We start from the raw sequence: 23928 nt of genomic DNA, 5'->3' as shown, positions 1-23928 counted from the left end.
AAAACTGCATAAAGACCAAATTTCAGCTTACAATATGAAGGTCACCTCTAAACCTTGTTAACAATTTTATTGAAATAACTAGAATAGAGAGGTAACATGAATCATTGTTCCTCTTTTATTATTTAGGAAAAAAATGAATAAATGTCTAGAAAATGTTTTCTGTAACCTTTTAAAAAGAAATCTATTTCACTGGCTGTAAAATATGTGCTTGTTTGACTGCTGTGGAACAGATTGCTTGGATAGCAGCTCAGGAGCCAAAGCAATTTCAAAGAGAGATGGGCTCTGTTTTATAAACACAGAAATCCCAAGTGCTGTGTATGGCTAGAACAGCCTCACAGAGAAATTGAAATTTTTATGCTCTTGGAAGATTAAATGAGAGGTTGGTGGAATAACTAACTATTGGTTTAACAATGCTTTGTTTTGTATAAAACAAGAAGAGACCCTTTGCTGCCCAAATTAAGTGTATCACTTTTGGTCCCTTTTCTTATTGATTCTGTGCTGTAAGTTACCTGCTCGATAAAGTCGGCCACATTTAAGAGCCCAAGTTTTGTTTTGTAACTCCCACCCCTCCAAAACCTGTGTATATAACTAGAAACACTAAAAATGTTAACATTTCTGAGATTCCTGATGTTTGTTCTTGCAAACAGTTCCCAAACAGACCAGAATTCATCAGAAATACAAGAAGTTCATTTTTGCTTTTCCCCTGGTGCCATTTTAAAAATAGTAACATCTTTATTCCAACACCTCTGAGGGAAAGGGGCTCCTTTACCCTTTGACAGACAGACAGACGCTCCTTCTCTGTCTCCAGCCCTCCAGCTGCTGCAGTTACTGTCAGCACCAAGCCCCCCCGGGCAGGGTGACCTGTGAGCTGGAGCTGATGGTGCAGAGCCACAGGGCTGTTCCACAGTGTGGTTTTACTCTCAGAGGAAAGGAAGACCCCCTCGCTACAGTGTCTGAGCAAATCTCTGGGAGGCCTAAATTGACTTGGAAGGACCAATGGAAAGTGTCCCTGGTGACTATTTGTGACAGCAGGTCCACTACTCACCAGAGTACGTCCCACAGGGGTTTAAGCCCTCCACCTCCACAGTGAACATGACCCACCAAAACCCTTGGCAGTGTGTTCCTCCTTGCTGACGTGCTATCTTAATCTCACATGGCTTTTGTTTCAGGGGATGGGGTTGTGAAGCCTCAGGGAAGCTAATGCTGTTTGAGGGCTGACACGGAGAGGATGTCAAATTGCTCTCTGAAATGATGGCACAGCTCCATAGCACTCACACAGCAACATTGTGTTGATTGAATAGGAGCAGAGATGGAGCCTTGGAAGGCTTTGCAGATGAGGGAGTTGGAGCTGGATAAAACTAGCAATAATCTGTTAGTTTCTCATCTATTTAAGCAGGCTCTGAAGTCAGCTCTTCAGAAGTAAAGGCTGGTACCTGCTGCAGTTCTGTGTGCCTGCCTTTTGAACTCCTTCAAAGAGGCTCTTGTACTTTATCAGGGAAATGAAGAGGGAGATCCCTGTGTAATCTCCATCATTACTTTTCATTTCCTGATGTAATGATGCATAAAGTGTCCTGTGGGGAGAGTACCTTTCCCCCCTGTCACAGCAGGGGTTCCTTTGTAACCCTCCTCAGGCTTACAATAGACATCCCTACACAGCAGCTTCCCCTGATCCTCAAAGTGCTGTCACTGCATAGTTAAAATAATTTACATGCTGTTAATATAATTTTTTTTCTGAGATAAAGCCATATATATGTCCATGGAAGAGTCAAAATGCCCAATTTAGGAAAGAGTTTGAGTTTCTAAAGCCACTGACAGCACGCACATCTTCAGAAACTCCTCCGTGAACGATGAGGGAAACATGGCTGCTTTCCCTCAAGGTTTTTTCTCTTATTATTTTCAGTTGTTCATTAGTCTTGCAAAGCCAATCAGCCATTTTGACCCAAATATTTGGCTATGTGTTAATTCCAAAAAAATTCTAGTGGTTGCGTATTGATCTGAATAAAAGCATGGAGCTTCAGAAAAGTGCAGGAGTTGGATGGAGTTATGCAGTGTTTGATGAAGAACAGACAGTTTGCCACCAATTATCACACATAAACACTAACAGAGCCCAGAAAAGGCCTCAGGACTTCAGCAGAATAAATAACCACTTGCAGATTTAATACTGCCTGTCATATCTCTGCTTTGTGAGGTTTATTAATGACTTACTCAGCAAGAGGAGCCCTTGTTCTGCTCCTCTGCCATCAGAGAAGGCACTGAATAGATGTGGTTTACATTTCTCTAAACTTAGAAGTCATGATGTAAAACTCAGAAATAGACACGAATACAGAAAAAAAAAGCCAAAATATGTAATTTGAAAAACGTGTTCAAGCAAGAACTGCACAATATCCCGCTTCCCGGAAGGTCCAAAGGAGGATGGTGACGGGTAGAGAGCCCAGTGGGGCTGTTTGTTCCCTGGGGAGCAAAACACTTAAATTCAACCTTCATGAAAGCAGAAAACAATTACTTTGTTGCCTATGGAAACTTTATCAGCATTTCCCTCAGAGTTTTGAAGGCTAAAAGTTTCCATAGGCAACAGAGGGCCAACACAGCTGGTGAAGGGTCTGGAGCACAATTGTGATGAGGAGCTGAGGGAGCTGAAGTTGTTCAGCTTGGAGGAGGCTCAGGGGTGACCTTATCGCTCTTTACAACTCCTTGACAAGAGGCTGTAGCTAGATGGGGCTCTTCTCCCAGGCAACCAGCGACAGGACAAGAGGATGTGGTCTTAAACTGCACCAGGGCAGGTTTAGGTTGGACATTAGGAAGAATTTCTTCACAGAACAGGTGATTAGACATTGGAATGGAGGTGGTGGAGTCGCCATCCCTGGAGGTGTTTAAGGAAAGACTGGACGTGGCTCTCAGTGCCATGGTCTGGGTGACACAGTGGTGTTTGGTCACTGGTCGGACTCGATGACCTCAGAGGTGTTTCCCAACCTGTGACTCTCTGACTGCTGGGACACCACTGGAGCCTGGAGCAGAGCTTCGCCCCCCATGAGGTGAAAAGCCAGGCCTGCACCTGCTGTGAGGAAGAAACGCTGCGAGAACTCGGCGTACACGCCTGCCAGGCACCACCGACGGACCTCAAAACGCCGTGCCACTAATTAAGCACTAATTGCGCCGCGCCCTCTCGGGAAACGGCGCAGGCGCAGGAATCGTGACCCCTCCCGGCCGCCGTCCCGCCCCGCCCTGCCCCGGACGCCGTCCTGGCCGCCACTTCCGGCGGCGGCCCCGGCGCGGAGTCCCCGGTGGTGCCGCGCTCCGCCCGGGCCGGGCCCGCAGCCGGCGCAGCATGCCGGGGCTGCCCGACCCGCCACACCGCCGCTGCCCCCCGCCACACCGCCCCGCGGCCCTACCTCTGCCTCCTCCGCGCCGCCGCGCCCCGGCGGGGACGTGAGAGCAGCTCGCCCGCCCGCGCGGCCCCGGGGCTGCCCGGTGAGTGCGGGCAGCTGGGAGGGGGCCGGGTTAGCGTTCGGCAGGGCCGGGGGGCTCCGCTTGGCCGTGGGCCGCGAGGGGGGACCGGGCTCGGGGACCGGGCTGCGGCTCTGCCGGGGTCAGCGGGGCCGAGGTGCGGGTCACGCCAGGGCTGCGCCTGGCACGGTGCATGGGGCCTTTATTCACAGAATCATAGAATTAGCCGGGTTGGAAAAGACCTCTGAGATCATCAAGTCCAACTCTTGAGCCACTACCACGGTGGTTACCAGACTGTGGCACTGAGTGCCACATCCAGTCTCACCTTAAAAACCTCCAGGGACGGAGAATCCACCACCTCCCTGGGCAGCCAATTCCAATGTCTGATTACCCTCTCTGTAAAGAACTTCTTAATATCCAATCTAAACCTCCTCTGGCAGAGCTTAAGACCATGCCCTCTTATCTTACTGATAGTTGCCTGAGAGAAGAGACCAACCCCCACCTGGCTCCCCCCTCCTGTCAGGGAGTTGTAGAGAGTGAGGAGGTCTCCCCTGAGCCTCCTCTTCTCCAGGCTAAACATCCCCAGCTCCCTCAGCCTCTCCTCATAGGACTTGTGTTCACAAGTCCCTTCCCCATCCTTGTTTCTCTTCTCTGGACCTACTCCAGCACCTCAATATGCTTCCTGAACTGAGGGGCCCAGAACTTCCCGTGTCCTCCCCAGGCCCCAGTGGCTGCAGCCGCTGCTCCTGACGTGCTGATGGGTGAGAGGGTTGTGAGGCTTCCTGCCTGTTCAGCCTCTGGCCCTGATGTGATGCCTTGTAGCCAGGCAGGTGCTTGCTGCATGTACGGCTTGTCCTGGGTCACCAAACTTACCCCGGATTTCCCTGTGGAACTGCAGCTTTGGAAGTGCAGGTGCAGTGTGTTTGCACTGAGCTGATGGTGTTGAGGTTATAGAAAAGGAAGTGTTTTCTTCTAAAAGTAGTTAAATAGGTGACACGCAGTTACCTTGGCTTAATTAAAGTCAAAATTAGGTGCCAGTGATGCTGCCAGTTTGCTAAGGTGTTGAAAAAAAGTCTTAGTTGGTAGAAATGTTGTGTAACTTGTCAAGAGCATAACACAGAGTGTGTGTTTTAGCCATGGAGGCTCCCTATGATGGCGCTGAAGTGACTGTGGTGATGGAGGAGATAGAGAGCACTTACACTTATGCATCACCAGTGCCATGCAAGAAGAAGAAGAAACATAAAAGTGCTGGTGATCACGGAGAAAAAGCCAAGAAGCCTCGGTAAGTCCTTTCTGCCTTCCTTCAGCTCCTGAGTAGGGTATTGGAGCAGTTTTCCTTGTTTCTGATGTGAGTGAACTTTGCAGTGCACTTGGAACGCTTCACAGTGTAAAATGTCATATGTGAAACATGAGCTTGACACTTTGGGCCTGCTCTGATGTTCTTTACAGGTGCCACTGTTGCTCAGTTTAGAGTTTATGTACCCCAGAACATTTTGCCTTAAGCTCTTTCTCGGAAGTTCCCCTTTTTTTCTTCAGAGGTTCTCCCCAGAATCTTACTTTTCATTTAGTTAAAAAATGCATTTACAAGTAGAATTGAATGAAAAATGACCTCAAGACAAACGTAAACCTTGTGGATTTATTTTTCCCTAAGGAATTTATGTAGAATGACCCTTGCTGTTTCAATTTCTGGTTGTGTTTCAGATCTGCTTACCTTCTCTACTATTATGACATTTACTTGAAAGTCCAGCAAGAGCTCCCGCACCTCCCTCAGTCTGAAATCAACAAAAAGATCAGTGAGAGCTGGAGGCTGCTCAGTGTGGCTGAAAAAAGCTATTACTTGGAGAAAGCCAAACTAGAGAAAGAGGGATTGGACCCGGTAAGTTGTCTTTGTGGCAGCTGAAGACAGAGGCCCTTCACTGCTTACACAGCACTGTGTAAGCACAGTCATTTAACTGCAGATCCCAGTTTGTATTCCTGCCTGTAAAGAATCTGTGTGAGGCCACTGCCTCTTGCCTTTGCCTTCTGTTCAGTCGAGGGAGAATGTTTGGAAATTCAAGATGGATATGTCTAGTACCTGCTCATGGTAGTTATTTTTGTGTCATGTCATCAGAGTGAGTGATGGGAAAGTGGGTGATAAAACCAGGGCTGAGAGGGATTCTGCAGGCTCTGTCGTGTGGAGAAATTCCCAGCAAACTGCTTCAGGAAAACATGTGAACTTCAGGCACTAAAATAGCAGGATTGAGAGCTGAATCTCTTCCTCTTCTCATATTCATTTATTCCATCCTCTGGTTTTCCCAACAGAACTCCAAGGCGTCCACGCGAACAGCAGTAGTCCCAGACATTCCAGGCTTCCGCAAGATTCTCCCTCGCTCTGACTATATAATTATTCCTAAAACCACTCTTCAGGAGGACAGGAGCAGGCAGTCAGTGGAACTGTGTGTGGCACAGAGCCCGGCAGCCCCCGAGGGGTTAGCAGCTCCCAGGAACATCTCCGGTGTGTCCCGTGAGGCCGTGCAGAACATCCTCTCCGTGGACTCGGGCCAGGCCGGTGTCTCGGAGCAGTGCATTGCCATCGAGGGGCTGGCAGAGGAGGCTGCAGCCTTTGCCCAGCCCGAGCCTGCCGAGGAAGCCGTTGCCTCGGAGGTTCTCTCTCACTACGTTGGCCCCGTGACAGAGAAAGTGGCTGGAGATATCCTCTTGGATGAGGCTTCTTTGGAAATAGAAGGACAGCCGTATCAGACGGCCCGGGTGGTTATTGAGGAGACTCTTGTTAGCAGCTCCACAGACATCTCCAACGGGAGCATCGCTGTGGCCCGTCCCCAGGTACCCGATGGGGTGTCTGTGGTGACCGTGGTGACGGGGAGGGTAAGTTTTTTCTAGTGACACTCAGGCTCCTGCCAGAGTCTCACCTGAAATGTCCGAGGCCTCTTTGTCACATGTTGCATTAAGATCCTGGGTGGGTGCAGGAGATCCTGTGTTGCCCTTGGATGGGGATGCTCAGTGCTGAGGAAAAGAGCAACTTTTGTAATCAGTGATACAAAAGTAACTTGATGACCACTTTGTCTCTGCTTGCAGATTGAATCAGCCATGTGCTGGTATCACTTGTGCCTCAAGATGACTCCTTGAGGTTTTTTTAATTGTTTCTTATAATAATAGTTGTGGTATTGCAGTGCCAGTAATTGAGTTCTGCAGTTAGACTACAAGATTTTGGGGAGAAAAAATACTATCTCTGTGGCCCTGATAGGTGTTTTCTTGGTTGCAGAGAGGTAGAAGGGAGTCCTTTTAAGCTGAGGTGATAGGGATCAGTTATAGAAAACCTTAGTCAGTGAAGAGTTGGATTCAATGTTTGATTTCAAAGTGTGAAGAGTTGGGTAATTTCCAGAGTGAACCTGGTAAGGCCATTGCTTTTGAAATGGTCACTGCTCTGTCCTACCTTCTGGTCTCATCAGTCCTTAGGACTTGTGTTTATTGGTAATGTTAATGAGAGGGAGGGATATGGGTCACCATGTCTGTTGTTTTCTGCATGTATTTTCCCTTTTGCTTCATTTTAGGATACTGAAGAGAGTAGCTCCTCCACACCTGCAACACAGTTCATCATGTTACCTTTGCCAGCTCATTCTGTTGTGGAGAACCCAACATCAATTAAATTGGTAAGAAGTTCAGAGTCTTGTGGTATTTTAAGGTTTGGATGTATTGCCATAGGTTTGTCTTGAAGATGTTGGAATGGGAGGACTTTGATCCTGTTTCAGTTCTTAAGGATAATCCAATTTGGAGTCATCATATCAGTTGATATATTCCTTTGTCCCTGGTTTTATGTCTTGCATAAACTAATGGGGGTCTCTGACTTTCTAGAGTGTCTCATAGGGGCCTGGTTTTGCTGCCTTTTTCTTCAAGGAACTTCTTGGAAACAGGTGGAGTAGATAAAGCTGTCACAAAACATCTGGTCAACAGCAGTTTGTATGTAGCCATCTACATGCTCTACTTGAGTGCATATTTGTCTTCATCCCTTCATCCCAGCTGGTGTCCATACCTTTAAGGGCAAGATTGTGCTCTTGTGACAGGAAAAGATGAACTCCTCAGTCTCGTGGATGGTTGTCACTTGGGCCATGTGACAGGAGAGGAGCAGTGACCTGAGGTTTTAAAGACATGTAAAAGATTGTGTGGCCTGTTGCATGAGGAAGAATAGTATTACTTCTCTAATCAAACCACTCCAGCCACCTGTGTTTCTGTAGTCATTTTGGGACTTCATTGTACAGTCAGCACTGCAGCTCCTTGTGTTGTATAAGCTAGCATCAAATGCTGCTTTCCAGTTTCTCTATGCTTCTCTATACTGCAGATATTTATAGTGGTACACAGCGTGATACTCTTCCAGGTGTCTTGGGGAGAATGGAAGTACCTCAGGTTTTTGTTCCTGAGAAGTGTCAGGCTAAAATTGGCTCATTTCTTTGACAGCAGCACTTGCATTTTTAGAAAAATCTGTACCTAGTTAAGGAGTTACAGTACAACAGCTCGCTCAGGAGTGTTGAGAACAGGATATTGGGAAGTGCTGTGCTGACAAAAACTCCCATGTGTTGGTGCAGTTGTCCTGGCAAAGATGACAGGTTCTGCTTTGGTTGTTTTTATAAATAGTGCCTGGTGGTGCTGCTGGTGTTTCAGTAGTTCATAGCAAGTTGGTGAAGCACCAGGGAGTACTCGACCACCACATACAACAACCCCGTTGCCCCGTTGTCATGAGTATTAATCACATCTTGTCTCACTGTGGACTGCTGTTTGAATCATTTTTATATTATCTTATTATGACTTTTCCATGTTCAAAGAGAACTGTTGCATCACTGTGAATGCAAGAGTAGCTTTTCCGGAGGTTATGTGCATTGCTCATCTCTCCTCTGCAGGTTGATCTTAATTCTGGTTATACCAAAGGCTCTTGTGTAGACTGAGAGTTTAGACTCAGAGTGGTTATGGTGCTGACTCACCCTGATCCAGCTGTGTGGTGGTTGTTCAGTAAAAGGAATAATAATGCAAAGCTGGTGATTTGCTGAATAACGTTTGTAAAGTGCTTAGGAGGAAAAAGGGAGTGACGAGCACAACTTTGTATTTTTCAGATCTGTAGAGAAATTCTTTACAATTCTTGTTTCAGACAACCACCTATACTCGCAGGGGACATGGAAATTGCACCAATCCCGGCTGTTCCTTCACTTATGTCACCAGGCATAAGCCACCAAAATGCCCAACATGTGGGAACTTCCTGGGAGGGAAATGGATCCCAAAGGTAAATTTATCTTTCCATTCCTAACTTTCAGACAAAAAGTGCTGATTTTGTGAGTGCCTGTGATGTTTCTAGACCTGTAGATCTAGCATAGGAGGTCAGATATGCCAGAACTGATTCGTGCACTTGTGTTCCAGTGCATGTGCTGGAGCAAGGCACCATTGCAGAGGACACTTGCACAAAGTGGGACAGATCTGAAATAACCACACCTTGGGTAAAGATGCTGCTTGTAAGGGCATCAGTTAGAATAGATGGGGCTGCATTTGGTAACTCTTTCATGGAGAGGAGACACATTCTTTTGGCCCTCTGCCTGCACAGTTTTTGTGACTGGAAGGCATTGCCTGTTCTTCCTGCTGTAGTCCCAGCTGAGCTCAGGAATTCATTGAACGATTTGTTTTGTGGTAATTTATTCTCAGCATTTGGAGTTCTTCTACAAGTTTAGGTTTCCTGGGGTCTTTCAGCATTGTTTTTTCGACAGAAAGGAGGAACAGCTCTCAGCTATAGTAGATGTATGACCCTTTGGGAGTTTGTTAATAAAGTTGACGTAGTGGAAGCTAAAGTGCTGTTGAGTATTGTTGTCTCATAGCAATGTGTCTGATCATTCATGATGTTCTGACCTTTAGCTGAAGGAAATTCCCAGATGTTGGAGTTGGGAAGCTTGTCTGAGTAGACATGATGCCTATTCTGCTTAAGTTATTGGCATCTCTTTTAACTGTGTACAGCAAAACCCACTTGCTGCTTAAACCTTGGCACTGTCACAGAAATTAGTCAGCTCTGAACAGATGTGTGTTCATTAAATAAATTTCTGTCTGAAGCAAGGCTCCTCAGGCACAATCTAAAGGATGTTCTTAGTGTGAAAATTGGCATTGAAATTCAGTGGCTTTGTGTGGATTTGTTGTGGACCTCCTTTGTTTTGTGTCTGGATCCATTAAACATTGAGGTGCAAGAATTCTTTTAGGCATCTTACAAACTCTGTGGTGTCTGAGCTGATGGCTGGGCTTCCTGTGTGGTAGGATACAAATAGTGATGGTGGTGTCTTCACTTTTGTTTGGTAAAGCTTTTGTTTGCTGAAGTAGAGAGATGGCTGACTACAAAAAGTGTTTCTGGATTCCGCCTGAATGTGACCTGTCTGCTCCTGTTCAATCCTACATTGATTTGAACTGAAACATTTTAGAGGGAGTTTTCTTTCTGTAGTTCAGTCTTACTCTGTTTTGCTGGGAACACATTTGCATAAACAGGTCCACTTGTTTTTATGGTGTCATACCTTTGGAAAAATATGCACTAGCAATTTCTTTTTAACTAGTAATAGTATCAGTAGAACTGAAACTAAATCTATACAAAGGTTCCTGTTCCTTAGAAAGGTTCTGAGATACCTTTTCTGAAAAAACTAGGTTATCTTTCTGAATATGAACTCTGTAGTGAGCTTAGAATTAATGTGTTTGTCATGCCAAAACCTCTGGATTCCATTTCTGATGTGTTTTTGCATATTAGCAATTCAGTGTTCATTGTACCTTCGTTGGCCCCAGTACAATGACTTCTGTAGCCTTAGTCTTGGAAGTAACATTTTTCTTAAAGTCAAAAAACCTTCCTAACCTTCCTAAGTAATCTCGTTTCCTGACTTGCTCAAATGTTTGCTTTTCTGAATGCACATATCCAAAAGTTGCAAATTCTCTGTCCAACTTCCTCTTGTTTCTCAATAATATGGAAGAACAGACAGCATCAGAGAGCTGAAGCCATGAAAGAGGAGCGTAGGAGGTGAGGCCTTGGTAGGGAAGGTGGTGGGTGACTTTGTGATGTTGATGCTAATGGTGATATTTGAGGGAGTTTAAGAAAGATTGATTCTCCGAAGTAAACAGTGCCTAAAAATAATACATGAAGGGCCAAGAGGCCAGATAAAGTGTTACCAGGGCCTCTGCTGTTGTAGGAGGTGCTGTCTGTCTGCTCTGGTACAATTCACAGCTTAAACACTTGGGATTTTGCTGTTTTGATCCAGCATTAAATAGGCCATGGGAAACATGACATGTGCAGGGAACTTACTTATCTGCGAAAGCCTAAAGCTCTGAAATGCGACTTTCTCTTTGTTTCCAGGAAAAGCAACCAAAAACCAAATCTGAGCCAAATTCAGGCACCTCTCTTAAAACTCCAGCAGCTAAAAGAGGTCAGCAGTCAGTCCTCACGGAGCCAACAGCCGTCAGCGAGAGTCCCTCCAAGTGTGCCTTGGAGAGCTCTGAAGCCGTCAGCCAGCTGCTGAACGCCGTGCCCACGGGAGGGCAGATGCCAGAGATGGAGTGGGAGGAAGTGATCATCTCTGAGGCTCACTTTCTTCCAAACAACGTGCTTGCTGAAGACAGGCAGGGTGCTGTTGGAGTGGTGCTGGGTCAGGAGAGCCAGCGGCAAGGAGACGCTTCCTCGGAGCCGGCGGAGAAAGAGAGCGTGGGGCTGGGGGTGCCACCATCCTCTGAGGTGCCAAGTGCAGGTGTGAAAAAGCCATTGGGGTGAGTCAGTTTTTCATGTTATGGGAGTGTATGATGTGTATTGTGTGCTGATGGAATCAGTGCAAGAAATTGAAGGCAGTTGGCAGTGCTTCCTGTAAGACCTGTTCTGTCCTGTTCTGTTTGCTGTGTGCTTTGTGTCAGTCCAGGGTTGCTCCTTTGAGACTTTGTCTGTGAGAGCTAATGTTTTTTAAAGTGACAACTAAATTATAGTCACAGGGCAGATGTATCCTTAGCAGTCTCTCTCCTTTTATTGCAATAGCTGTGATCAGTGTGCTAAGGGAAAAGAAGAAAACTGAAGCTGAGGAGGAATCGATAGAATTTTTTCCCACTTGTAGCTCTTGTCTTTCAGAATTGATGCACCAACTACTACACACAAAGGACAAGAAGTAAAGAGTAAACCAAGACCCAAGCCCTCCTTGCTAGCTGCAGCCAGACCCATGAGAGCCATTCTGCCTGCACCAGCCAGCGTGGGGAGAGAGGCCAGCACTGAGCAGCCAAGCAGCAGGCAGGCCTTTGCCAGTACTGGTAAAAGCAGCATTCTCTGGTGTACTTTGGGAGCTGTTGTCTTTCTTCACCCCACTGAACTCATCTCTGTCAAATAATAAGATAGGCCTGAAGGGAGGTGGTGACCTACGCTAGAAAAAAACACCCCCACTTTCGTTCTGCCTGAGAATGCAGTAAATGGGCCATGAAACACCTGCTTGGGTCATTTCAAGTTCAGAGGAAAGATCTCACATGACTATAGTGGCATTTACCAAATATGTCAGAATGAAACAGTGCCTTTTTTATCACATTTAACCTGCTGCTGCATCCCTTTCCTCCTTCTAGACAAGCATTCCCCTGTGAGAACATCAGGCTTGAAGCCCAGTACACTGAAACAATTGGGCCAGTCAGTTCTGCAGCCACCAAGTGCTGACGAACGAAAGGTACCTGATGGGTTGTTCTTCAAATGCAAATTATTTTCCTGGTTTTTTTTGGGGGAGGGTTTTATCCATATTGGGGTTTTTCTCTCCCAGGTGAGTGATACGTCCTGAGTGAGAAATAGAGCATAAAAAGGTAGCAACCTTATGATGAGATGTGTGACTTGCAGTTTTTATGGTACAGCTGAGAAGCAGCTTAAATGCTTGGTGGCTGAGAGATGCTGTTGGACAGTCCTGCTGTTGGCTGCTTTGAGAACCTCACAGCTACTTCCAGAAGATGTTTTCAGGATCTGCTGGTCCTTTGATAATCTGGCATGAAGTATTGAATACTGAGCTCTTCACCTGTAAAATATGACTGAGTATGCCAAGATGCTGGAATAAATCTGTGTGAATTTTGATGCCTTAGCATGCAGAACACAGTGTCTTGTAGTACTCTGACGTTAAAGGAACATTATTTAATTTCTTGGGAGCAGGAATGCTAATAGATGTTGATCACAGGATGTATACATGTATTCAGCAGTAGGTGTCTCATGGGTGTTTTTTTCTGCTTTCAATCTCTAGCTCCACAGTGCTGTGGCCAGCAGGGCATCTCAGGTTAAAGTAGTGGAGGTCAAACCAGACATATTCCCTTCCTGCAAGTACAGCTGCACTGTAACTTTGGTGAGAATTTTTCAAATGGTGACTTTGTGGGGAGTGTCCTCTCTGGGATGAGAACATTCCGTGACTTTCGTTTTACTGACTTGCAGAAATATATCTCATTTTTAACATGAAACAGTCTATATTTTGTGTGTCATCTCTGGACCTAATCCCGGGTGACTGTGCTTTGTTTTGCAGTCATGTTTGGGACCTTGTTGAGAGCTGGATTTTCATTCATGTCCTAGCATAATATCCATCCCCTCCTTGAGTTCCTCCAGGGAGGATCAGAGGTTTATGAATGAATTTAATGTGCTTATGGTCTCTGGAACTGGCCAAAAAATATTTAAGTGCCATTTAAAGTACTCTGTGCAAAGTGACAGGGCTTGCTGTTTGACCTTTAAACAAGATGCTATGAAGTGGAGAAAAAATGTATCATAATCTTTTTTAGACTTTGTCTAGAATCTTCTTGGCATAAAATCATAGCATCATTTAGGTTTAAGATCATCGAGTCCAACTGTTGAAAGTCAAGATCAGCAAACATCTTTCTTGTGTCATTCAGGATTTGGGATTGGCAACATCACGTGGCAGAGGAAAATGCAAGAACCCCTCTTGCAGTTACGTGTATACAAACAGGCACAAGCCACGTATCTGTCCAAGCTGTGGATACAACCTTGCCAAAGACAGGACTGAGAAAACAGCAAAATCCCTGGTAAGGTTCAGGATGGTTTGTTCCATTAAATGTCTCTCGTGGGATGGGCAGGGAAGTAGCTTAGTTTGCAAGTGCCCATGGGAACATGGTTTGGTTTTTTTTTCATTGTGGTAATCTTTTCTAACAGAATAATGTCCAGTTTAAAATACTTGTGATAACGTTTGAACTGTCAAATTCCTGTAGCAGTGGTGCTTCAGGCTGAGAATGAATCTGAGCACACTCAGTGCTACCACTGGGTGTCTCCTTAGCTTATCAATGCTTCTGGTGTGTTGGTACATGCTGGGGAAATCACCCCTGAAGTCACACTTGTTGTGTCAGCTTTGTTGAACTTCAGACTTCATCAAGAAACTCCCAAGTATGCTGTGCTTCATGACCAGTTTGGGGCCAGTGTCAGTTAAGTTAGTACATTTTGTATTAGAGCTTCCTATTTTTAAGGGTTTGTAGTGCAACTTTGCTTCCTGCCTGAATTTATTTCTGTATCTAGGTTGTGTTTTTCTCTGATGCAGAAATATGTTTTTCAGTTGTCTGTTTTTCTGCATGGATGTAAATAATTGATTCCGAGTTTATTTTATTTTCCTTTGAAGTTTCAGGAGTTAGCTTTTCTCATACAGAATTGTCATGTTTTAAGAAAATAAATTAAAAAAAGGAGCTGTCCTGTTCTAAGCTGAAATGCCCACTCAGCATAGAGACAGAATTTTAGTCTGTGTGGTAATATGACTCTTCCACTTGCCTTTTTTATTCTGAAGAACATAATTTTGTTTAGTGGTTTTGGTTTTTCTTTGAAAACACAAACAAACTGAGATGGCCTGTGTGAGCACAGAACAGCTGTGTAAGGAACAGCAGTGTGCTTAGCTCAGCTTACATTTTGAGAGGCATGTGGCTTGTCTCTTCCTCATTTAGTTTTTTTCTTATTTTCTGGTTCTAGATGTGTTTAGCATTCCTGTCACACATGTTGTTGTCTCTGGGCTTTAGACTGATCATTTACCTCATTGTTAGACTAGTCAGAAAACCAGGTTGAAATGCTGGCAGGAGAGTTTCAGTGATTAAACAGGTCAGCCTGTTTGTGTTCTCGCTGTTCTCCTGGGACACCTGGAGTTTGGTTCATGAATTTTGTCTTGATAGCATTTGTGTATTGGAGAGGAAAGTGTCTAAGGACTGTAGTTGATCAATTGTAATTGATAAGTGTGTTCTGTATATCACAGCCCTCAGTTCTCATTTAATACTTGTCTCTTCCAGCTTCTAGAGAGGTGTGCAGGCTGCCATGGCTGGCTGAGCCTGTTGTACAGGACACTGTGCCTGCTAACCTATGGAGAATGGCAGTGATGATTGCCAGGGTTATTGAAGTGTTTATATACCTGTTGGTGGTTATCCTCACCCTATCCCCAATCCCTGCACTAACACTCCAGTTTGATGGCAAATCTGTGATGGTCTAGCAGAGTAGGAGTTCCCAAAAGGCTGGGGTGTAATAATGTGTTTTTGGTGAAGTATCTTGGGCTTGAAGCTCTTGTCTAGAGTCAGTGATTGAGCAGTAGAGTGCAAAGGTTACTGTGTTTTTACTACCTTTTGTGACTTCTTTGGTCTTCTTAGTATTTCATCCCTGTGCTTGCTGAGTTGAATACCTGTTTTGCTTGCTTTCTAGGAGGTCAGTCCGGGTCAGAATGACGTGCTGAACACCAGCGAGCCCCTAACCCCATCCCAAAAAGAGATCCAGCGTCAGTCCACCCTGCAGCTGCTGCGCAAGGTGATGCAGATCCCCGAGAATGAGTCGGAGCTGGCCGACATCTTCACACTCATCCACGAGCTCAACAGCTCGCGGCTCATCCTGTCCAACGTGAGCGAGGAGACAGTCACCATCGAGCAGACCTCCTGGTCAAACTACTACGAGTCTCCATCTGCACAGTGCCTCCTCTGTAACAGCCCCTTGTTCAAAGGGGGACAGAAGTAAGATTCTCTTTTAGGCTTGTGACTCTTTCCACCTCGTGCTGATTTTCTGTGTTACAAGTGTGCCCGAAATAATATTTGCTTTAGCCCCTGCAGTGAGGATGGTGAAAGTAGCACTGACTGACCTACACGTGCATGGAAAGGGTTTAGCAGGTTCAAAGAGTGGCTGCTAAGTCTAGGTGTAACCTTTTTTTTTAAATTGAAACAGAGTATTTTCATTAGTCTTCCCCTCTTTGTTTTCCATTCTGATGTTTTGAGACTGACAGAGGAAAACTTGTGGGTTTACAGGTTATTACAGTGCATTATGTAATTTCCCTTTTCTCTCTCTTCCTGGTCTGAATATTTCCTGTGTGGATCTTTTCGCTTATGATGTTTTCATTCTTTTCATGACTTAGTGTGTGCTTGAGTGAATCCTTTTTTGTAACAAGTATCCAAATGGAAACCTGAAGGACTTTCAGAAACTCCCAGTGCATTGGCTAGATTACCTTAACTAGGTTTTTATAAAAGCCTGTGGGGTGTCTCCTCCCTGAGTCTGCCAGACATCCTGTTCCCGCTGCAGAATGTTGGGGAGTTTAAGGTAGTTTCTTTCTTCCATAAAAAATACTTTCCTGATACAAATGATGGATGTTTGCTTTGGTCAGGCTAGAACTAATTGAGATATTTCCAGCAGAGATAGTTTTTATGCTCAGTAATTTTTTCAGAACAGAGCTGTCTTGCACCCTGTCCTTCACCTTGTGACTTACCAGCCGGTGCATTGTAAATCCTTGTCTATGCTGGGCTGCTTTGCAGTGCTCTGCATGTGGGACTCTCACATGTGCCTGCTCAGGCTCTAATTGAACCCCTGCCAGCAGGAGGGAGGTGGATTTGACTTTGATTCCTGTTTTCTCAGGTGGACAGCTGTATTTCTGCCACTGGCATTCTCCTGTCTGAACTTCCCCCTCAGCAGCTGCACTGCAGAGGAGCAGACCTTTCAGAAGCTCTGTGTGTGCAGGGACAGGCTCAGGTGGAATGTGTTACTGATCACCATTTGTTGTCCCACAGCAATGGGACTGATCATAATGACTTTTGCTGACTCTGGTCTTCGTGGTGCACGATAAGTACACAAGACCTTTGTGAGACACTTCTCCCAGGGCAGCTGAGATTTTCTCCACCTCTCAAACACTGTGTGCCCAGCATATGGAGCTGGAGGGATGCTGTAGTGCTCTTAAAAGAATTTGAGCAGTGACCTGACTTTGCCAGGGGAATCTGTTTTAAAATATAACTTTTTTTTTTTTCTGGTGTAAATGATGTGAACTGGCTAAGACTGACATACTAATGAACTCATCTCAACAAGAATTCTTTAGGTTACTGCAGGGCTGGACTGGAAAAACCATTGGCTTTACTCAGAGTGGTCTTCTGTTGTCTGTTACAGTTCCCTTGCTGGTCCTCAGGAGTGCTGGCTGCTGACAGCTAACCGCTTGCAGGTGGTTACAGCTCAGGTCAAAGTGTGCTTGAACCTGCAATGTCTGGCCCTCCACAGCTTCACTGATATTTACACAGGTAGGAAAGATGTGAGCCTGCCAACCTACAGCATGACTACAGTCTGAAGCCTTGAGACTGTATCAGGGCACTGTCTTTGCACAGAAGGGCTTGTTCCCATCCCCAGTGTACTAAACTTGAATTATTTTTTGCTTGCACTATTCTTCCGTTTCTTCTGCAAGCAAATCAAGTTGTGAGGAAAAACACATATGAATGCTCTGATGAGGAAGATGGTGCCTTGATTCACTGGTCTCTGTGTGCATGGTGAATGTTGAGTTCTGCAAGGCAAACCCTGAGGTCGTAGTCAGAGACATCCTTGGAGAGTGCTGTTTGTCAGCATTGGCTAGTGAGGAGATGGATTGGCTGCTGTTCCTTGTAGCTTTTTAAATTCAAAGGCAAGTCTGTGAAAGGAGTTAATCTTTTAGCAGGAAATTTTGCACTTCAGAAGTACAGAAGCACTATCTGTGTTTTCATTATCCTCTGGACAGTACTTGTATGAGCGTGTTATGTATCAGTAAGGAATATATTTCTTTGTGAGAAAGGTCTGGAACCCTACAGACAATAACTGTCTTGTTTTAACTGCAGGCCTTTTCAATGTGGGTAACAAATTGCTAGTGAGCTTGGATCTTCTGTTTGCAATCCGAAACCACATTAAACTTGGAGAGGATCCCAGAGTGGCCGTTTCCAATATTCTCGACTCTGTTCAGGAGCAAACTGGTGGGTTTTCCTTCTGTTTTTTTTACCATAACACACCAAATTGTGACCTGCTGATGATTGTTAGGTTATAAAAAGGCAAACCTCACCTATTCTGTTGTGGTATGTTTCTATGAAATCACTTCCTAAATCCAACAGTACCTCCATGACCAGTTCTTTGTAACAATTCTCTGGAGGACAGGTTTGGTTTTATTCTGCACAGGAGTCCTACTGCCTCTCCACTGACTTTAGGAAGTGAAAGCTGTAACAGTGGCATGTTTTCTTTTCAGAAAAGAAACTGAGCCCTGATGAGCAGGTTCAGCTGCAGGAACTGCTGTGCAATGGCTACTGGGCCTTTGAATGCCTTACAGTCCGGGATTACAATGATATGATCTGTGGAATCTGTGGCATAACCCCTAAGGTGGAAATAGCCCAGAGGAATGTGGAAAATGTCCTGGCACTGAAAAACATAGAGGTAGGCTTTTCCCACACTTCACATCCTGTTTGTGTTCAAAGCTGATCATAATGACTTTTGCTGACTCTGGTCTTCGTGGTGCACGATAAGTACACGAGACCTTTGTGAGTGGTTTTCTGCTGATGCCTGACAAGAGGATGTGGCTGGAGTGTGATTCCTCTTGGAGGTGTTGATGGACAGTTTGGGGAAAAGGAGATCCTCTCTCCCTGGACAACAGCTTTTGTCCAGCAGCCTCAGACAGTAGGGACCTTGGATGAAAGTGGTTGAACTTGGCCTTCTTCCTTTGGCATGAAGACATTCTTTTTTTTCCCCAATAACAGTTTCTTAAGGTGCTGTCTTCTCTAATGGGAGAAAAAGCCCTAGTAGGAATATGCAGCATGTCTGGCTTTTCCAACAAAAAGTGATTGTAGGGAACTTTGGGAGACTGAAATCATCTTGTTCCATCTCCTGAGTTGTCTTCATGCCTTGAATTGAGGCTGACACAGAACTGTCAAATGAACTGTGGTTATTTGTATTTGACCACTGTATTCCTTGCTCTTTCTAGTTTACTTGGCCAGAATACTTGCCATCAAGTGAAGTGAATGTAGAAGACTTCTGGTCCACGATGGAGACGGAGGTGATTGAGCAGGTGGCTTTTCCTTCCAGCATCCCCATCACAAAGTTTGATGCCTCTATTGTTGCTCCTTTCTTCCCTCCACTAATGAGAGGAGCAGTGGTGATCAATACAGAGAAGGACAAGAACCTGGGTGCACAGCCAGTGCCAGGTAACGGCTCAGGTTGTGCTTGTTAAAGGAGTGCTTCATGTGTTGGTGACTTCAGTCTTTTGGTCATGTCGAGTTGAGAATTGATGATTGCATGTCTCTTTAAAAGTTATGGCTGCTGAGAAAAGGCAAGAATGCTGGGGTGGCTTTGGCTGTTCTCAGGCTACTTTGCTGCTTTATCTTTGGCTTGTCCTGTGAAGCTTGAATTCACTGATGTGGTTTGATGCATTTGAGACATGGAGGACATCAGAACACTGAACCCCAAATGAGATAGAGTCTGACTGCAGAGGGATATGTGCACGTCTTGAATGCCAGTCAGGATTTGTTTCATTTGTTTCATGATACCCATGTGAAAATTACAGGTACTGCTTGGTATCTCAATGTTACAATCTCAGTAAAGGGTAAATAAGTTTTTACAGAACTTGAGAAAAGACTAGGAGAGGGATGTGCTAGTCCTTATCAGTGTTATCAACATTCAGTATATCTGCTGCATATTAACTGCATATAACAAGAAACCATGAAAGGAACAAGCTCAGATATATGAGAGCTAAGTTTAGTTCCCTTAAAAATTTAGGTATGAGGTATAAGAAGGAAAACGGGCTTTGCAAGCTTAACAAGTGTATGAGTTGGCTTTGCAGGCAGGGCTGCAGCTGTTCTAGAGAGTTTAGCTGCAGAAGAGCTACATGGGCTTTCGTGGAATTGAAGCTCCAGAGAAGGAACCAGGGAGGAGATGTGAAGGGTAAGCCTGGAGCTGCTCAGTTCAAAGGCTGAAGTCACATTTCTCTGTGCTCTTCTGTGAGTCACCTAAAGGTTACAAATTACAAGATAGGCAAGTGCTTGTGGAGTCTGCAGCTCTGCTGGGCTTAGTCTGCTGGCCTCACCAATGAAGGGCTCGAGACAAGTGTGGGCTGTGATGTGCTTTGGAAGTAGGATTGTTCACAGCTTTCTCATGCTGGCAGTGGGTTGTACAATCTCTGCTTCTGTAGCCTTCATAAGAAATTATTTTGGTGACTTCCCTTCCTGAGAATGAGTGCTGAGGCTTGTTTCCTGCCTTTGCAGGTAATGGGAGTGCCTTGGTGAGGCTCCTTCAGGATGAAGTATTCAGGCCTGAGCTGATAAACTCTTACAGTGAGGAAGAGCTGCAGAGCTTTCTGACACAGTGTGGCATCCCCTGGGAGGCTTCAAATACCAAGGTAATGGTTTGTTTGCCCACACACAAGCCTGCAGGAGTGGAGCTGTTCTTCACTGTCTTTCCCTCATCCACTCTTGCCGTCTTAGGTAATTAACTTCTCATCTGACTGCACTAAGGGCAGGGGTGGGTGCCAGCAAATTATAGGATAATTTACACATGGTGAAGTAAATTGAACCTTTGTGGGCTAGAAGAAAGGAAGGCTGTAATTACCTTGTCACTGGCTCAGTGTTGTGTAATTGCTTGTCATCCTCGTGGTGCTCAGTGTGGGATTAGGAAGTTATTGGGTGACATGCAATTAGGATTTGGGAGACCTTGCCTGCAGCCTTCTCCCTCTCTAGAGGAGTCCATTAATTTTAGGCACATACAGACTTTTTCTGGGGCCTGTCTTTTCTAGGACCAACTCTGCTACTCCCTCCTTGCTCTCTATGAGTTTGTACAGAATGGGACAAGCATCACACCACCCTCTGCTCATCACACAGGAGGGAAAATCTACAAAATGTGTCCACATCAGGTAAGGAAGGCTGGAGTCAGCAATGTTATTTTCTTACCTTGATGTTCACTATTTGATTTACCAGCATGGAACTTCCTCATTAAATAGAAGCAATGGAATTGGCTTCTCTGAGCCTTGGGAATGAAACACACTGCTTTGTGGCTTGGAGTATGAGCAGTCCTGCAGGAGATCTCACGATCTGAAACCTAGTCTTTATGTTGCTACTGAAGTGGAATTTAAAACCATCTCTTCCTGAACAAGATAAAGTGAATGTGTATGAGGAAGAAACAGAATATCTTTAGAGAAAGTGACTGTCTGGTTACTGTGTAGTCTGGAATATCTGAAAGGAAGCCTAATTTTTTTAAGTCTGAATTTTTTCTGTTAGTTTTCAGTTTTATAATGCTGATGCTGTTAATCCTTTTCTTTCCAGGTTGTGTGTGGCTCAAAGTACATAGTAAGAGGAGAAAGTGCCCGGGATCATGTGGACTTGCTGGTTTCCTCACGTCACTGGCCTCCAGTGTACGTTGTTGATACAGCCTCTTCAGTGGCACTGTGTGCAGACCTCTGCTGGCCTGGCCTGACTTCCCAGATGTGGGGGAAAAACCAGGGCTGCTTCTCTGACCCCATGGATCCTCCAACGGTTAGTTATGTCTTACCCTTGCTCTCTGCTATGCCAGTCCAGTATGGAAAAGTTTGAAGCGAGATTTAAAAAATTTAAGAAAAAAGCATATGTAACCTGCATGGTGCCTCAAGATCATTTCACAGAATCACAGAATGGTTTGAGTTGGAAGGGCCTTTAAAGATCATCCAGTTCCACCCCCCTGCCATGGACACCTTCCACTAGACCTGATTGCTCAGAGCCCTGTCCAACCTGGCCTTGAACACTGCCAGGGATGAATCTGACCTGATAAGTGTCTCCTGACTTAAGCTTTGCCAGTGCATCACTTTTGAGCATAGCAGAACACATTACCTGTTGCTTGGGGCACTGTGTTAAGTTAATGGTCCTTAACAGGAAGAGCTGTGCTGGGAGTGTTTTAATAGTTCAGGTCATGAACTGTGGAGCACATCACTTATTCTGACACAGCAACTCACTTCTCTCAAACTACTGCTATTTCTTGAGAAATGGGAGAGGAAGAGGGTTGATAGTGCCTTGGGATTGTCTCTGAGGGTGTACAAGCAAGGAGGGAGTGTACAGACCACCTTTGTGGCATTTAGGGTCAGCCTGGATCATTTAGCCATGCCTCTGTCCTGAGTCATAGTGCTGGTTGAATTCAGCCAAACAGTGTTGTCTTCTTAGCTGTGAGCAAATTGCTTCTTGTTCTACCTGGAATGTGTCTCTCCCGCAGTACGTGTCCTGCCCTGAGCTGCTAGACCAGCACTACAGCGTGGACATGACGGTGGCTGAGCACTCCGTTCAGCACCCCATCACCAAGTCGTCGGCGCGTCGCATCGTTCACACGGGGTCGGAGCAGAACAGTTCCCGGGATCCCACGGCGCGGCATCACTGCATCTCCCTGTGCCGGGAGCTGGAGCCTTACAGCACCATCATCGCCGCCATCAGCGACAGCAAAACGAGCAACATCCGCCAAAGGCCCATCACCTTCGAGAACCCCACGCACTATTACCTCTACAACCGCCTCATGGACTTCCTGACCAGCAGGGAAATCGTGAACCGGCAGATCCAGGAGGTGGTGCAGAGCTGCCAGCCGGGGGAGGTGGTGATCCGCGACGCGCTCTACCGGCTCGGGGTGGCCCAGATCAAAACTGAGACGGAAGAGGATGAAGAGGGGAAGCAGGAGGATGATAGAGGTTGCTGAGTAACAAAACGGCCTGTTGGTTTCTCCCTCTGGTCGCGTGGATGGGTGGGCTGAGCCAGCTTCCGCAGCTGTCTGGCTTGAGAGTTTATTTTTACAGGTTGGAGATGTGACGCCGGTGGCTTTGACTGCTGTTACTGACCAAAGAGCTCTGTGCTTCCGTAGTGTTGTGATGGCTGCTGTGAGTGTGGGTCTGTCACCCCCCTTGCTGAAGGCTGCAACCGCCTCTGAGGCGTGGCATGGACCTGCTGTTCAGGGCTGTGGGATGCTGCCCTCCAGGCAGCTGGAGGAGGGAGAGGTGTGGCTCGTAGCAGGGAGTGTGCGTGGTCAAGCACACAGGTTTTTTTAGTTCTGAATCTTGCTTGCTGACTTCTTTGTGCATATTGGTGGCAGGGCTGGGGGTGTGGGAGCAGGCATGAAAAGCAGATGGCTACAAAGATTTTTTTTCCCCCCGAAACATTCTGAACAGATGAATTTAGGACACTGACTCCTGCTTGGAAATCTTGCATAGCTCTCATATGCATTGGCTGCCAGGAGTCTTGAGGTGAGGAGGAGAAGGAACCATGCTGCTTTAACACACTGTGTCTGGGGAGCCTCCCTGGAGGCTGCTCTCTTGGGTTCCAGACTGGGTGTTTCAGCTGCAGAAAGTTTCGAGAATTGTTTGTCCTTTCACATGAGCACTAATAATTTAGAAGCCAAAACATACAGTGAGTGGAGTTGTGTTCTGCATGGTAAGGTAAGAACTGACCGGGTGAGCCCCAGGGGAGCTGTGCTGGTTGGGGCACAGTATGAGTGTTGTGCCAAAGGGATGGCTGTGGAAAGGGGAAGGACACTCAAAGACTGTCTTTGGGATCAAGGAGGAACAATGAAAGCAGTGTCACCAGAGCAAGCAGGGTTCCATATTCCACCCTCATGGATGCACTGGGAGAGCTGCACACACGTGTGCAATCTTGGCACTGTCAGGTGTCAAACCTGCCCTGCCCATGTCCTCCCAGTGCTCTGGGGGTTAAAGGAGTCTCCTGCTGCCCAGGTTGCCTTGTCAGCTCCTTGAGAGGAGTCAGGCTGAGACCTCTGCTGCTGCAGCACAAACCTGAAGAACACCTTGGCCTGCAGTTACAAATCTGTGTGTGTCACCTGCTGCAGCTCTCTTTGGCCGTTGCTGGTGGTGAAGGCAGGTGGATGTTTGCTGTGACCCTCAGAGGAGAGAAGCAGGATGCCAGACTGCTAAGTTACCATCTTGGGAGTTTGTTTTGCCTGAGTGAGCAGTGGGGAAGATTCCAAGGCTTGCGGTGTAGATGAAAACTCCCTTCTGTGAAGGGGAACCAATCGAGTACCGTACTGTTAAAGTAAATGTTAAAGTCTGAGCAAATGCAGTAATCACGGCTTGGGGTTTTTCTGTTAAGAACATTAACTTATTATAAGAGACGTTAGTGACTTTTTTCAGTCAGTGATAAAGTTTAATAAATTATCTCCAATTTTTGGGGTGAAACTGTGGCTAAGTGACTTGGTGTTTTTGTGTACAGGACCTCTAGAGGGCTGCAGTGGGAACGGGCACAAACACTGTCAGAGTCTCT

The 23928-nt window shown here is 45.9% G+C and overlaps 1 protein-coding gene across 2 annotated transcripts; it reads left to right on the top strand.

Moving 5' to 3' along the window:
• The first annotated feature begins 2881 nt into the window (after positions 1-2881).
• On the top strand, positions 2882-23850 carry HMGXB3 (HMG-box containing 3). Of its 2 annotated transcripts, none has more exons than XM_027643330.1 (20): positions 2882-3101; positions 4579-4726; positions 5146-5320; positions 5746-6309; positions 6996-7094; positions 8582-8713; positions 10799-11205; positions 11555-11730; positions 12034-12131; positions 12687-12785; positions 13321-13470; positions 15110-15411; positions 16823-16950; positions 17515-17646; positions 17913-18097; positions 18642-18861; positions 19918-20051; positions 20445-20561; positions 20971-21180; positions 21887-23850. In XM_027643330.1, exons 2-20 carry the CDS (start codon positions 4581-4583, stop codon positions 22355-22357), a joined length of 3945 nt encoding a protein of 1314 aa, XP_027499131.1. In that variant the 5' UTR covers positions 2882-3101; positions 4579-4580; the 3' UTR covers positions 22358-23850. The 2 variants fall into 2 exon arrangements, with proteins under 2 accessions (XP_027499131.1, XP_027499130.1); XM_027643329.1 differs by lacking the exon at positions 2882-3101 and adding an exon at positions 3306-3468.
• Positions 23851-23928: the final 78 nt, after the last annotated feature.

The sequence above is a fragment of the Corapipo altera genome, unplaced genomic scaffold (assembly GCF_003945725.1).
Source record: "Corapipo altera isolate COAL_440 unplaced genomic scaffold, ASM394572v1 75, whole genome shotgun sequence".
NCBI classification, from domain to species: Eukaryota; Metazoa; Chordata; class Aves; order Passeriformes; family Pipridae; genus Corapipo; species Corapipo altera.
The sequence above is the reverse complement of the archived record's forward strand: the minus strand, read 5'-3'. Positions and strand labels throughout refer to the sequence as shown.

Coding starts and splice junctions, on each gene's coding strand:
- HMGXB3 (XM_027643330.1), top strand. CDS start 4,581: ATGGAGGCTCCCTATGATGGCGCTGAAGTGACTGTGGTGATGGAGGAG. Junction 7,095..8,581: donor ACCCAACATCAATTAAATTG/GTAAGAAGTTCA, acceptor TTCTTGTTTCAG/ACAACCACCTATACTCGCAG. Junction 17,647..17,912: donor CTCTGTTCAGGAGCAAACTG/GTGGGTTTTCCT, acceptor TTTTCTTTTCAG/AAAAGAAACTGAGCCCTGAT.